General features: G+C 38.9%; 6 protein-coding genes across 6 annotated transcripts; 3 read left to right on the forward strand and 3 right to left on the reverse strand.

The window, feature by feature from the left end:
• Window positions 1–233: 233 nt before the first annotated feature.
• Window positions 234–2,295, forward strand: B0P05DRAFT_476289 (P-loop containing nucleoside triphosphate hydrolase protein; the record flags this gene model as incomplete). Its single annotated transcript, XM_051574896.1, has 2 exons — window positions 234–1,874; window positions 1,921–2,295. 2 exons carry the CDS (start codon window positions 234–236, stop codon window positions 2,293–2,295), a joined length of 2,016 nt encoding a protein of 671 aa, XP_051431861.1.
• A 10-nt stretch (window positions 2,296–2,305) lies between these two features.
• On the reverse strand, window positions 2,306–3,649 carry B0P05DRAFT_554296 (uncharacterized protein). Its single transcript, XM_051579664.1, has one exon. The coding sequence runs from the start codon at window positions 3,624–3,626 to the stop codon at window positions 2,568–2,570; it is 1,059 nt and encodes a 352-aa protein (XP_051431862.1). The 5' UTR covers window positions 3,627–3,649; the 3' UTR covers window positions 2,306–2,567.
• Window positions 3,650–3,651: 2 nt separating this feature from the next.
• On the reverse strand, window positions 3,652–7,017 carry B0P05DRAFT_554299 (vacuolar protein sorting protein 18). The gene is made up of 9 exons (XM_051579665.1): window positions 6,944–7,017; window positions 6,721–6,904; window positions 5,131–6,674; window positions 4,932–5,087; window positions 4,735–4,875; window positions 4,548–4,676; window positions 4,385–4,506; window positions 4,125–4,337; window positions 3,652–4,081 (listed from the first exon to the last, which is right to left on the reverse strand). Exons 2-9 carry the CDS (start codon window positions 6,806–6,808, stop codon window positions 3,709–3,711), a joined length of 2,766 nt encoding a protein of 921 aa, XP_051431863.1. The 5' UTR covers window positions 6,809–6,904; window positions 6,944–7,017; the 3' UTR covers window positions 3,652–3,708.
• Window positions 7,018–7,731: 714 nt separating this feature from the next.
• On the forward strand, window positions 7,732–8,872 carry B0P05DRAFT_554305 (YjeF N-terminal domain-containing protein). Its single transcript, XM_051579666.1, has 2 exons — window positions 7,732–7,749; window positions 7,797–8,872. The coding sequence occupies exon 2, from the start codon at window positions 8,109–8,111 to the stop codon at window positions 8,847–8,849; it is 741 nt and encodes a 246-aa protein (XP_051431864.1). The 5' UTR covers window positions 7,732–7,749; window positions 7,797–8,108; the 3' UTR covers window positions 8,850–8,872.
• On the reverse strand, window positions 8,868–9,411 carry B0P05DRAFT_589994 (uncharacterized protein; the record flags this gene model as incomplete). The annotated part of the gene is made up of 3 exons (XM_051582770.1): window positions 8,868–8,902; window positions 8,945–9,035; window positions 9,085–9,411. The coding sequence occupies 3 exons, from the start codon at window positions 9,409–9,411 to the stop codon at window positions 8,868–8,870; spliced, it is 453 nt and encodes a 150-aa protein (XP_051431865.1).
• Window positions 9,412–10,046: 635 nt separating this feature from the next.
• On the forward strand, window positions 10,047–11,931 carry B0P05DRAFT_476221 (uncharacterized protein; the record flags this gene model as incomplete). The annotated part of the gene is made up of 9 exons (XM_051574890.1): window positions 10,047–10,251; window positions 10,293–10,404; window positions 10,452–10,576; window positions 10,624–10,691; window positions 10,744–11,094; window positions 11,136–11,524; window positions 11,569–11,647; window positions 11,696–11,760; window positions 11,811–11,931. 9 exons carry the CDS (start codon window positions 10,047–10,049, stop codon window positions 11,929–11,931), a joined length of 1,515 nt encoding a protein of 504 aa, XP_051431866.1.
• Between the last annotated feature and the right edge of the window lie 79 nt (window positions 11,932–12,010).

Below are 12,010 nucleotides of genomic sequence, written 5' to 3' on the forward strand. Positions count from 1 at the left end.
CAGTTACACGCAATCCAGTACAAAATAGACCTGTAGAAAAGGCAAATTATGTCGAAACAGCCGAGACGGCCGAATCAACTGAATCTGCACCTGCTACTGGTCTTGCGCCTGGTACCAAAGTACTTCATGGAAAAGCACAGATTGTATCCTCGCTTTTTTCTTCAAATCCTCGTATTCCTACTAGTTTTCAGAAAAAATCAAGTCATAAAGAAGGTTCTGCAAGTAATGCACCTATGGTTGATGCCAGTTCGTTTACTGGTATTGGTATTGAATCCGATCTTGCTGAACACTTGAGCAACAAATTAAATGTGACAACACCTACAAATGTACAAGCTAAGGCGATTCCTATTCTTTTAGGTCCTGCTTCTAACCAGCATAAAGAAGACGTTGATGTTGTTGTACAAGCACAAACAGGCTCTGGTAAAACATTAACTTATTTACTACCTATCGTCAATCGTTTGATTGCTGCATCGACAGCACCTAAAGATGCTATAAAACAACAAGAACAGCCATTTGGCGATCGTACAGTTGGCACTGTGGCCATTATTTTAACACCTACTCGAGAATTAGCTCAACAAGTATTGGGTGTCTTGACAACACTTGTCAACTTACCTCGTCCTAAGGATGAAAACTTGCGTCGACTGCATTGGATTGTGCCTGGTATTGTCATTGGTGGTGATTCAAAAGCAAAAGAAAAGGCACGACTGAGAAAAGGCATCAATGTACTTGTCAGCACACCGGGTCGTCTTTTAGATCATTTAGAAAACACCAAGAGTTTTGATATTAGCCATCTTAAATGGCTTGTGTTGGATGAAGCAGATCGATTGTTGGATTTGGGTTTTGAAGAATCGCTCAAGAAGATCATGAGCATCATTGATCAGCGTACCAAATCAGAAGGATCAAGTAAATTCAAGCAGTTGATGGGTAATAAGTATTGGCCCACGAAAAGACAGACTGTGCTATGTTCAGCTACATTAAGAGACGACGTAAAAGAATTGGCGGGCTGGTCTCTCGTCAAACCTGCCTTTGTCAGTGGTACAGATGCTAAGCAAGATGCTTCCAAGATGTTTGAAAGAAATGAGGATGAAGAGATGAAATTCAGTACACCTAATCAGTTGAAGCAAACGCATATCATTATACCTGCTAAATTGCGCTTGATTACCTTGCTCGCTTTACTTCGATCCTGCTTTTATGATAGACAACAAAGAAAGAGTCTAAACAGTAAAGTCATTGTCTTTTTCTCTTGTTGTGACTCGGTTGATTTTCATTATGATCTGTTTTCCAATGCAGGCAAACCTATTCTTGATGAAGACTCGGATGATGACGAACAGGATGAATCTAAAATCATGAAGAATGCACTTAGCAAGATTGTTGGAAAGCAGAAAGCGGTTAGAAAGAACAAAAAGACAGAGGAAAAAAGCAAAGAACCAGAGCCTGTGAGCCAAATCAGTACATTGTTGTTAGACAAGCTCGTCTTCCGTCTTCACGGTGACTTGAATCAACAAGTGCGTTCTCAGACATTTGCTGAATTCAGCAAAGCCAAGGCAGGTGTTTTGTTCTGTACAGATGTTGCTGCTCGTGGTTTGGATTTACCCAATGTAGATCGTATTGTGCAATATGATGTCCCTACAGATCTGAAGGATTATGTGCATCGTGTAGGTCGTACTGCTCGTCTTGGTAAAGCTGGTGAGGCTACTTTGTTCTTGTTACCCAGCGAAATGGAATATCTTGATATTCTCAAGGCTCAAGATTTACTACCTGATCCAATCTCAATGGAGACAATTCTCAAACACCTTGCTAATCAAGGTGATTATCAGATGCCTGCTCAAGAGCTACAAAATACCATGGAAAATTACGTCCTATCTGACGAAAGCGTAAGTCATACACTTACTCTCTATTGAACTAACATGATCCTCATAGCATATTGAATTGGCCCGTAAAGCATTCTGGTCTACATGTCGTGCTTATGCCACACATCCTGCCTCTGAAAAACATATTTTCCATGTTAAGCGACTTCATTTAGGTCACTTAGCTAAATCGTTTGCTTTAAGAGAAGCGCCCTCTAATATTCATGAGAAATCTAAAGGCAAAAAGAAGAAGGAAGCAAGAAATGAACGTATGCCTGGTCTTAAAAAGTTTGAAGGCAAAGAGAAGCCTACAGGTCCTAGAAAGAACAATAACAATCCTCTTAAAAGAAACTTTGATCATGCTAGCGAATTTGCTATTGCCAGTGCTTCCACAATGATGGAAGGTCCTACGACAAAGAAAAAGAAAAAGAACAACAATAAGAAATAAAGCATGATAGACTGTAATATACACCTTTTATTTTAAGCTAAACATTACTTTTGAGAATGGCACATCTAATACTTCAGAAGGTATGTTACTTCGACCGACAACTACCCCGTTTTCAGAGACACCACCAAACACATCAGGAAGGACGCTGGCTTCGTCTGGAATCTGTACAGGAGAACTATCGATCGTATAGTCCTTACTACTGACACCAAACACGATCTTGTCTTTCCCGATGGGATCACTCGAGACATTTTCAGAGGTCAATGGCTTCTTTCTCATAAACTAACAAAAAGTGTCTGATGAAAGTTGAATAGAAACCTATGAGAGCTTACCTGAACAGTTTGGCCCACTTGAAGATCCGCTGTTGTATCCACAGACATGTTACCTCGACTAGGATCACCACTGGTGATGCGACTGACTGTCACATTTTCCTCTGATGAATCACCTAGAGGATAAATACCTAAATAGAATTCTTCGTCTTTGGATATCTTGTTTCCACTATGGATCAACTTGAGCAATAAACCAGTAGCACCTGCTTCATCCAAATCAAGGATGATATTGCCTCGACAGCGTGTGATTTTGATAGGCTCACCTAATTTCTGCATGGCCGTATGCTCCACTTGGATGTGCCCAGTAGAGCCATAAGAAGCAAACCCAACGATGCCTGAACCCATGATCCCGGTTGAATGAAACAAGGCATACGGCTCACCTGTCACAAACGGCGTTGAGCTACCCAAGATACCTACCTTGGGCACATCAGGAAAATGATGATCCAAAGCCTGTAAGAGTTCATCCGGCTCATTATCAGACACACTCAAGACAAACGAAGGCTTGTCCACGATGCCTGGTGGCAACGTATGCGTTTGAACAGGCGTACTGATCGACCCAAAGTTCTCCCATCCTACTTTATCAATGTGGTCACTTTGGGTCTGAAGTCTTTCTCGCTCTTCCATACGACCCCATCGACCCACGGAGGTACTGCGAATTTTGTGTCGATGCGGGCTGTCTTTGATCGTAAAAGGCACGATTTTTTCATCAAACCCTAATAAAAGTGAAATACCATGGTCTACCTGAGGAATGCGGTCCACAACACCACCGAGTAAGACAGTAGGCTTAAGTCGCTTGTTAAGTTCAGCTGAGAGTTGGCGATAGTGTTTAAGAGAAAAAGACTTTGAGGCAAGGACAACACACACATCAGGTTGTTTCTGTTTAAGTGACTCGATCGAGACTTGAACACATTCCTCAATTGAAGATCCTGTTGCTGTTATTTTTGTCCAAAGGGATCGCGTCTGTTTTGGTAAATAGTGTGGAGTAGAGCGAAATAAAAAAGACATGAAGAAAAAGAAAAGAAAAAAAATTTTTTTTTGTCTGACAGATGAAATTCATGCAATGCTTCATTAAAAATAAACAAATACATCAAATAGCCCAACTATCAGCTTCCATCTTGTCATAGAAGGGTGTCGTAATGGATTGGATCATGACATCACCACAAAAGACACATTGATTAGCAATAGTATCATCTAACTGAATACGCAAGTGTTCAATACGCTCTGTCAGTGCTTTTTCATCTTCAAGCGTCTGTATAGTACGTGCTGCTTTGTATTCATGCGAAAGCTGTTCTTGAATATCAGCCAATCTTCGTATTTGTCGTGTAGGTAAGTATTTTGTGATTCTGTTTCCTAGACAATCAGCATGGTATTGGTGGTTGCATGGAAACACATAGAATTGTCGTGTCAAGAGTGGATATTCACATAGACAACATGTCTGGTCTTCTTCTACAATAGCAAATCTAGAGCATATTCAGTCTGATTGTCCAAAGGATGGTATGTTACCTTTTCTTCAGTTTGCGAACATCCAGGCGAATGTGTTCAGCACTGGAAGTAGCATTGTCCATCTCAGCTTTTAATTCTTCAATCCCAATATTATATTCGTCTAATGCTGAACATATCTCGTCTTTAAAGTCATCTATCAGTACGAAATCAGGGAAAAAAGGTAAAATGTCTTCCATCTTTAACAAGTCGCATTTCTTTAAAAACTGCATAGCCCTATAGAATCCGATAAGTAATAAGAAAGTGGGTTTGAATCTACTTACGATTTGATATCTTTGTTATCTTGAATTACGTATTTAGCTATACTGATCCATAGACGCTTACGTAATCCGTCCTCGTCTTCGGGTTTATCTGCATTGGTTCGAGCAAGATCCAAGTTGCGATGCTATAGACTAGGTTAAGTTGAGTTCAATGATAGATACTTACTTTAAGAGCCAAATCAACAGCTTCTTCATACAATCCCATTTGACTATAGATATGAACACAACTCTGGGTACGATGATGTTGACTACAGATTCTTAAAGCATAGTCTAGTTTATAATGCATATCTCGACCCTATAGCCCCGCACCCCCTTTTTTGTCAAACAGAGAGAATTGATAGGTTCTTGTTTACCTCATTCTTTAAAAAGGTCAATAAGGCTGTTTCATCAGATGTGGGTTGTGTTGCATATAAAGTAAGCAGAAAGTCGTGAACAATAGGATCTGTATTTTTAAAGACAGAGACCACATAAGAAAGATAACGAATGGCTTGATTCTAAAGGAGGGAGGAGAGTTAAGATAAAAAAACAGTGTGAATTATTGATGACTTGCCTCAGACACTCTGTTGTTTCGATGAGTGTGATGATAGTGTAAAATGGCTGGGATAAGGTATCTTGGGTTTAACTTGGGATGGCTGATCCACATATTGACTGTTCTTTCAGGCAAATGTTCAATTAAAGGTATACTGAATTTATAAATCAATTCATTCTATTTCTCTATGAGTAACCTATGTGTGTCTTTTGTTACTTACTCTGTCATGCAGTGTTTCCATGACTTTATCCCAATTGTCTTGAGAGATCCAATGATCGATTACTTTTTCATGATCCCCTATCAAATACGCATAATATAGCCATTCTGAACCATAGCCATGACTTGAGATGAGCTGGTAAGTAGTAGGGGTATGGAGATGAGTCCCATACGTCTCTAGAAAAGTACGAAATTCATCTTTCAAGTTATGTTGGTCTTCTTTCAAACGAAAAGAGCGATGTGCTGTATTGACATGAACAGAGGCTGCCATGTCTTCCAATTGGTTCATTTTAGACAGATAAAGTTCCACTAGCCATGTGGCAATCAATGTCTTTTGTGTACGGTCATTAGGACCCAGTTGCTCAAGTCGACTGAGCAAAAAGAACCGTAATGCATCCCTCTCTTTCTTTTGAGTAAACTTGAGTGTGACTTGTTCAAACGAAACCGAACTTTTGGCATAGTATTTTGCACTCTGCATATATCTGCCTTGTTCAAAATCATCATGGGCCTGTGCTGTATAGACTTGGGTGCGCTGAGATGGTTCTTTACAGTACTGGAGTGCTGTCGCATACTCTTTTTGTTGTAAATACAGTTTCCACACATCTCTATCTTCATCTTTTATCACAAGTTCGTACATGGCATGGGTTGTATAGATCCAATAGGTTCTTTTGATATTATCAACAACCATGTCTTGTACGACTTCGCCTTGGTTTAGAACAATCGGTTCTTCATAGACCATCTTTTGGTTCAATCGACACAAGGCACGCACAAAGGATGGATACAGCAAGATAAAATGAAACTCAGTCACTAATATCGAAATAGGTGTATCTGCTATCAAACAATCATTATCCTCATCATAACGAGTGGGTGGAAACGGCAATAGACGAGCACTGTCCATCAGACGGTTGTTTTTCTCAGTGAAATCCAAATAACCATGGAAAATACCAGCACCTGTCAACCACACAAATGTCTGTGGTACACCGGTCAATTGTAATTCTGGAAATCGATTGAAAAAGACAATCTTGCTGTCCTCTTGATTACTTGGTAATTCTTGAAATTCAGGATTCTGTTGATACTCTGCCAACATTCGCTCAAATGTGGCTTTGTCTTCTTCTTCTTCGATCCAAGTAGATCCTACACAATGGTAGAGACGAGTGGATGTCGATATCATCACAAGGTATTTTTTTTTGTTGGTGGGGAATCGTTCGACATGAATACCAGTGATGGGCATAGGTGCCTGAAATACTTGAACAAGATACTTTTCTTCTTTTCGAAAGAATTCGTCTTTGGGTTCCAACCATGTTTCGAATACAGTACCCTCCTGTGTGCCAATCAAGATTTCCCGTGTGTGGTTGGCATGCGCGTATTTGTTCCATGCAACACAAATGATCTTTTGTTTGAGTTTCGTGAGTTCTTTGGTACGTCTCCAGGTATGAAAAAGATAGTAGTTGTCGCCATTGTCTGTTGTCACAATGATATGTCGTCCTGTAGGGTCAAGAAAGAGTTGACTGACTTGGCTGGATGTATTCTTTCGACTGATATCCACCACTAAACAAAACAATCAGTGACTGTATGAATAGTTGCTCATCATTACCATCAACATCAAGTGGATGATCGAGATCAATACGCAAAATACGAAAATTATCCAATACAGCAGCCAATATGTTATTCTCGACCATCATCGAAACAAGGTTTGCTGGTAACTGAAATTGAACATATTGTAAACAGAATAAAGGGTCGTCCTGTGTGTTGAGTGTGGTGACATAGCCTGTATCTCTCTGGTTCTATGTTAGTTTAGACTAGATACTGTATCTTACCTTGGTGTTGATTTGAGGACGTGATTCTACAGTGTCCTTTGGGTTAGTTGACTCGAGAAAGTCGTCGAAAAGAGACATAAAAGAGTACAAAAAACGATTTCATTCCTGTCCTGCTGATATCCGTTTGAATGACAGCCAATCAATCTATGTCCGTCACAAACATTTCTCTCTTTTTTTTTTCTTTTTTTCTTATAAACGCGTATTATAGACAAATGGATAGATATCAAGGTGTTTATGTAAAAATCATACTTCGTAATAAGGATATTATCAAGGGTTATATCAATGGCAAAGACCCACAAGGACACCTTTTGTTAAAAAACGGTAACTTAAAGAAAGCATATTATTTTATTTATCCAATTCAATAAGCCCATAGGGAAGGTTCTCAAGATAAAAAAGAAGCGTTGATGTCTATTGATACAACTACCATTAAAGATTTGGAAGTACTTGAATTAAATGATACCAAAGAAAAGGAAACTGTACTACCAACACCACCACCACAACTAACAGCAGCATCTTCATTTCCTATGCATGCTGATCCTGCCATTATTTATCACCAATATCCTCCACAAGCAAGTCCTTTACTTCCCAGGGACCCTGCTATTGTATCATCACCTGATCATCAGCTATCATCCATGGATCCTGCTGTGATGTTCAGTAGTCAATCCCACCTGAATTCACCATTGCAAAGAAGTCACCATCCTATGGTGCAACAATTGTTTCAATCTCAACCTACTTTAAAACCATTGGATCCTTCTTTATTATTTCAACAACAACAACAATCATTTCAAGATCCTGCTATTATCAGTGTAAGCCATTCTCTTAACCTTTATTTGTGTTCTCATTTGTTTTCTAGGTCACATCTTCTCCACCTCCTCGCACACAACCCCTTTTTGGAGGCAAGAAAACCAACCGATCTGTCAAAGAAGTGGTTGTGTTTGAAGACTATTCCGATTTTGAAAAAGGCAAAAACGGTTCTGTCAAGAAACAAGACAAAAAGACCAAGCCCAAAAAACCTACTAGCAAAGTAGAATCACTGGAGCCTCTTAAGCCATCGATTCCTACTTCGCTTATTCCTCCTCGTGTCAAACAAAGCCATACACCACCCAAGACACGTATCTTGACTGTGTCGGGTGGCATACCCATTCCTGCTGTCAATTCAAACCAAATGGACATTGCAAAATCGATGGCAAGAGAAACAGGACTCACACAGACTCAGTTAGTCGAGAATGGTGCCTTTGGGATCAGCATGATGGTCCTCAAGGCCATTGGGGGTCATCGTCGCATTCAGCCCGATAATCATAATGCGGCTCCTGTGGTGGTTATTTTGGCAGGGCCTACGTCGATGGGTGAATTTGGGATTGCTGCAGCGCGTCATTTAGCCAATCGTGGTTGTCAAGTGATGATCAGTATGACAGAAGATGTCTATTGTGGTGCCTCGGTGGCACAATCCAAACAACTGGCTAAATTCTCTGGCGCGCGTATTCTGTACGCCATGGAAGGTAAGTACCTTGATGGAGACACTCGGCTTATTGTGTTAGAATTGCCTGACCCATACACTACACCTGTGGATATCATTGTGGATGCCTTACTCGGTTCTGACATGTTAAAGATCACACCTGCTATCAAAAAGCAAATGAACTGGGCCAATCAGAACAAGGCTCCCATCTTGAGCATTGAATTCCCAAGTGGTGTCAATCCAAATGATGGTCTTGCGTCTGATATCCATATCCATCCTAAATGGACATTATGTCTTGGTGCTCCTTACACTGGCTGCACTTCTAGAAATGTGACGGGTGAATTGTTTGTGGCAGATATGGGTCTTCCTTTTGTTTGCTTTGAAAAGACGATCCCAGGATTCCACATTCCTTGGGGAAATGAGTTTGTTTTGGCATTAGAATATGCTTAATTGTTATTTTTTTTTTTTTTATTGCCATACACTTGAAAATTCGTTTGTTACAGCTAATAAATATAAATGAGTGGCTTCGAATGAATGTCTTGTACGAATAGGTCGTGAAAGGTCTTCCTTGTCTTCTGTTGCATAGTCTTCCATGCATAATGTGAATACATCCGCTTGTGTACGGATACGCACATTCTACGGTATAGGTTGATCAATGAGTTATCATTTATACAATGTGACTTACTCGACCATAGTCTTCTTGAGCAAGTCTCTTTCGGCTTAGAATGGTATCAGACAATGGAAGCGGAGCATCAAACTCTTCAAGAACAGTATGCCAAATATCCGTCAATGGAATATTGGATCGAATTTGACAAAGGACAGGTTGTTCTGCCTGCTTGGAAAGATAGTACAAGATACTGTTCTTCTTGACTGTCTTTTGAGTAGTGTCAGATGGCTTTTTAACAAGGTCATATACAGGTTCAGGAGCTTGGACTACACGACCTCCATTGCTCTCAAGGTGTGTATTGGCTCTTGACTTTCTTTTGCTAAAATAAGCGTCAATACGAGACATAAATAAAAAAAAGGGAGAAAGAAAAAAAAATAATGGACGTGTTGAGCTGAGTTATTCTTGCTTTTTCTCTCTCTCCTTAAAGACGATGAACACACTAGGTAATGTTCAAAGTATACACTATATGTATATGTACTCAAGTAGATACAGAACACCTTGACTTGAATTTAATCAAAAGTTTGAAAAGAGAAGCTGAATTACTAAATGAGTGGACAAAACTAGTAGAAAAACTAGCACGCGTGTTTGGTCATTTGGACTTGATTAATCAGAGTTTCTTAAAAGTAAAATCAGTAAAAACGGAATGATACTGATGAGATGATAGAAGCATTCATTGTGTCCTATTGACAAGACACAAACAAAAGAAGCATTTGAACTATTGCAAGAGGTAATCAAAAAAATAATGATCTTTCTCTTATGCATCCTAGTGTCCAAGCTTGATTATGATGACTGTTAAAGAACATGCCAAGAGAACCTTGAATGGACTTGTTCGAAACAAAAAAGAACCTATAGCATTAAGCCAAATGAACATCCTATTGATCTTATTTCAGGTAGACTATCATTGAGTTCTATGCTGAAACTTATGATGTTAGTGTCCTTTGGATGACTTTGATGTTTGCTTCATGTCTGATATCTGTGATATGTTAGCCAGTCTGAATGAACAAGATCAAGATCAATTCTTTCACTATCTGATTGAACCTTGCTATCCATACACAACAGAACAACAACAATTTAAAGCCATATTGGACATCTTTCAACAATTTGTGAGTAAACGATTAGCTTTGAGTGGTCATCCCAATTCAGACACTGCCTTAATTGATGCTACAAAATGCATCGCCATCTTGTGTAAGTTGTGCATGGGGGTACATTGGACTCATTTCTGATAGATCGACTGAATGAGCACAAGAAGTATGTATCTTATACTGAGTTTTATAATGAGGCTGTTAATGATCAACTAGAAATCAAAGAAGATTTTCCTAATTTCAAAGACAAGAAAGGGTAAATGACGCGTTGCTTGTATTGCTGGAACTGAGTGATTTTGTTAGTTTCTCATTCTGTGATTATCCATTCATGTTGAATCCAGCTGTGAAAGCAGATGTCCTTAAAGTGGAAAGTGTATTTCAAATGAGACATGAATTACAAGATGCATTTTTCAGAGCATTATTTCAAGGTAAAGAAAAAAAAAGGATGATACATGGACTGAAGGGTAACTATTAGGTGTGAATAGTCCTTATCTTGTACTTGAAATACGTCGCGATCATATTATATCAGATACATTACTTCAGGTAACCCCCCCTCAATGATGGACAACATGAACTGACATGGTCCCCCTTATAGTTAGAAGAAAAGTCAATTCATGATTTAAAGAAACAACTTCGAGTCCAGTTTGTGGGTGAAGAAGGTGTAGATGAAGGAGGTGTTCAAAAAGAGTTTTTTCAGTTAATTGTACGAGAAGTGTTTGATCCCAAATATGGCATGTTTACATTCAATGAAGAATCAAGACTCTGTTGGTTTACACCCAATCCTGTTCTGGACGAGATTAACATTCGAGAATACAAACTTATGGGTCTATTGATTGGACTAGCTGTCTATAACAGTGTCATTCTGGACCTTCATTTTCCTCTAGCTTTGTATAAGAAACTGATGCATGTCGAGATTGGACTGCCTGACCTAAAACAATTGGATCCAGTAAGTAGTTATTGTGATGATGGGCTTGGTTAATTTTGTAGAGTCTTGGTAGAGGATTAGAGCGTTTATTGGCCTTTGAAGGTGACATTGAATCCGAATATGATCGTCATTTCCAAGTGGATGTACAATCCTTTGGTCATGTCTATACATGCGATTTAAAGCCATTTGGATCCAGTATTCAACTGTCCAACCAAAACAAGGCAGAATTTGTTGATCTCTATGCTCAATTTGTATTGACGCATGCGATTGATAAACAGTTCAATGCCTTTAAAGAAGGATTTCAGTTAGTGTGTCAAGATAGTGCCATCAAGATATTTCGACCTGAAGAAGTAGAACAGTTGATCTGTGGTAGTTCTGACTTGGATTTTGATGCTCTAGAAGCTTCTACTGTTTATGACGGTGGTTGGACAAGAGAATCTGATATTATAAAGTATGTGTAAATATATCTTGAGTCATGTATTTATGTTTGGCTAGGTATTTTTGGGAAATTGTTCATTCGTTTAGTTATGAAGAGAAAAAGAAGCTTTTGTTTTTTGCTACTGGTTCAGATAGGGTAAAGTATAGACTATAATAATATAAAAAACAATAATGCTGGGTTTAGTCACCTATAGGAGGACTCAGTAAACTTCAGTTTGTAATTGCTAAAAATGGTGGTGATTCAGACAGGTAAATAACATATATATATATATATCTACGATATTCATTGACTTTATTAGATTGCCTACGTCCCATACATGTTATAACGTATTGTTATTATGCGAATATAGCAGTAAAGAAAAGCTAAAAGAAAGACTCTTGACAAGTATCAGTAATGCAGAAGGATTTGGCATGATTTGATCGTCATAATAATAATAAACTGATCACGACGTCATAACCAACAAACATAATAGGTTTCAACGCTACTTTTTTTTATTTT

This window comes from Gilbertella persicaria (assembly GCF_025201335.1).
Source record: "Gilbertella persicaria strain CBS 190.32 chromosome Unknown B0P05scaffold_40, whole genome shotgun sequence".
Classification (NCBI taxonomy): Eukaryota; Fungi; Mucoromycota; class Mucoromycetes; order Mucorales; family Choanephoraceae; genus Gilbertella; species Gilbertella persicaria.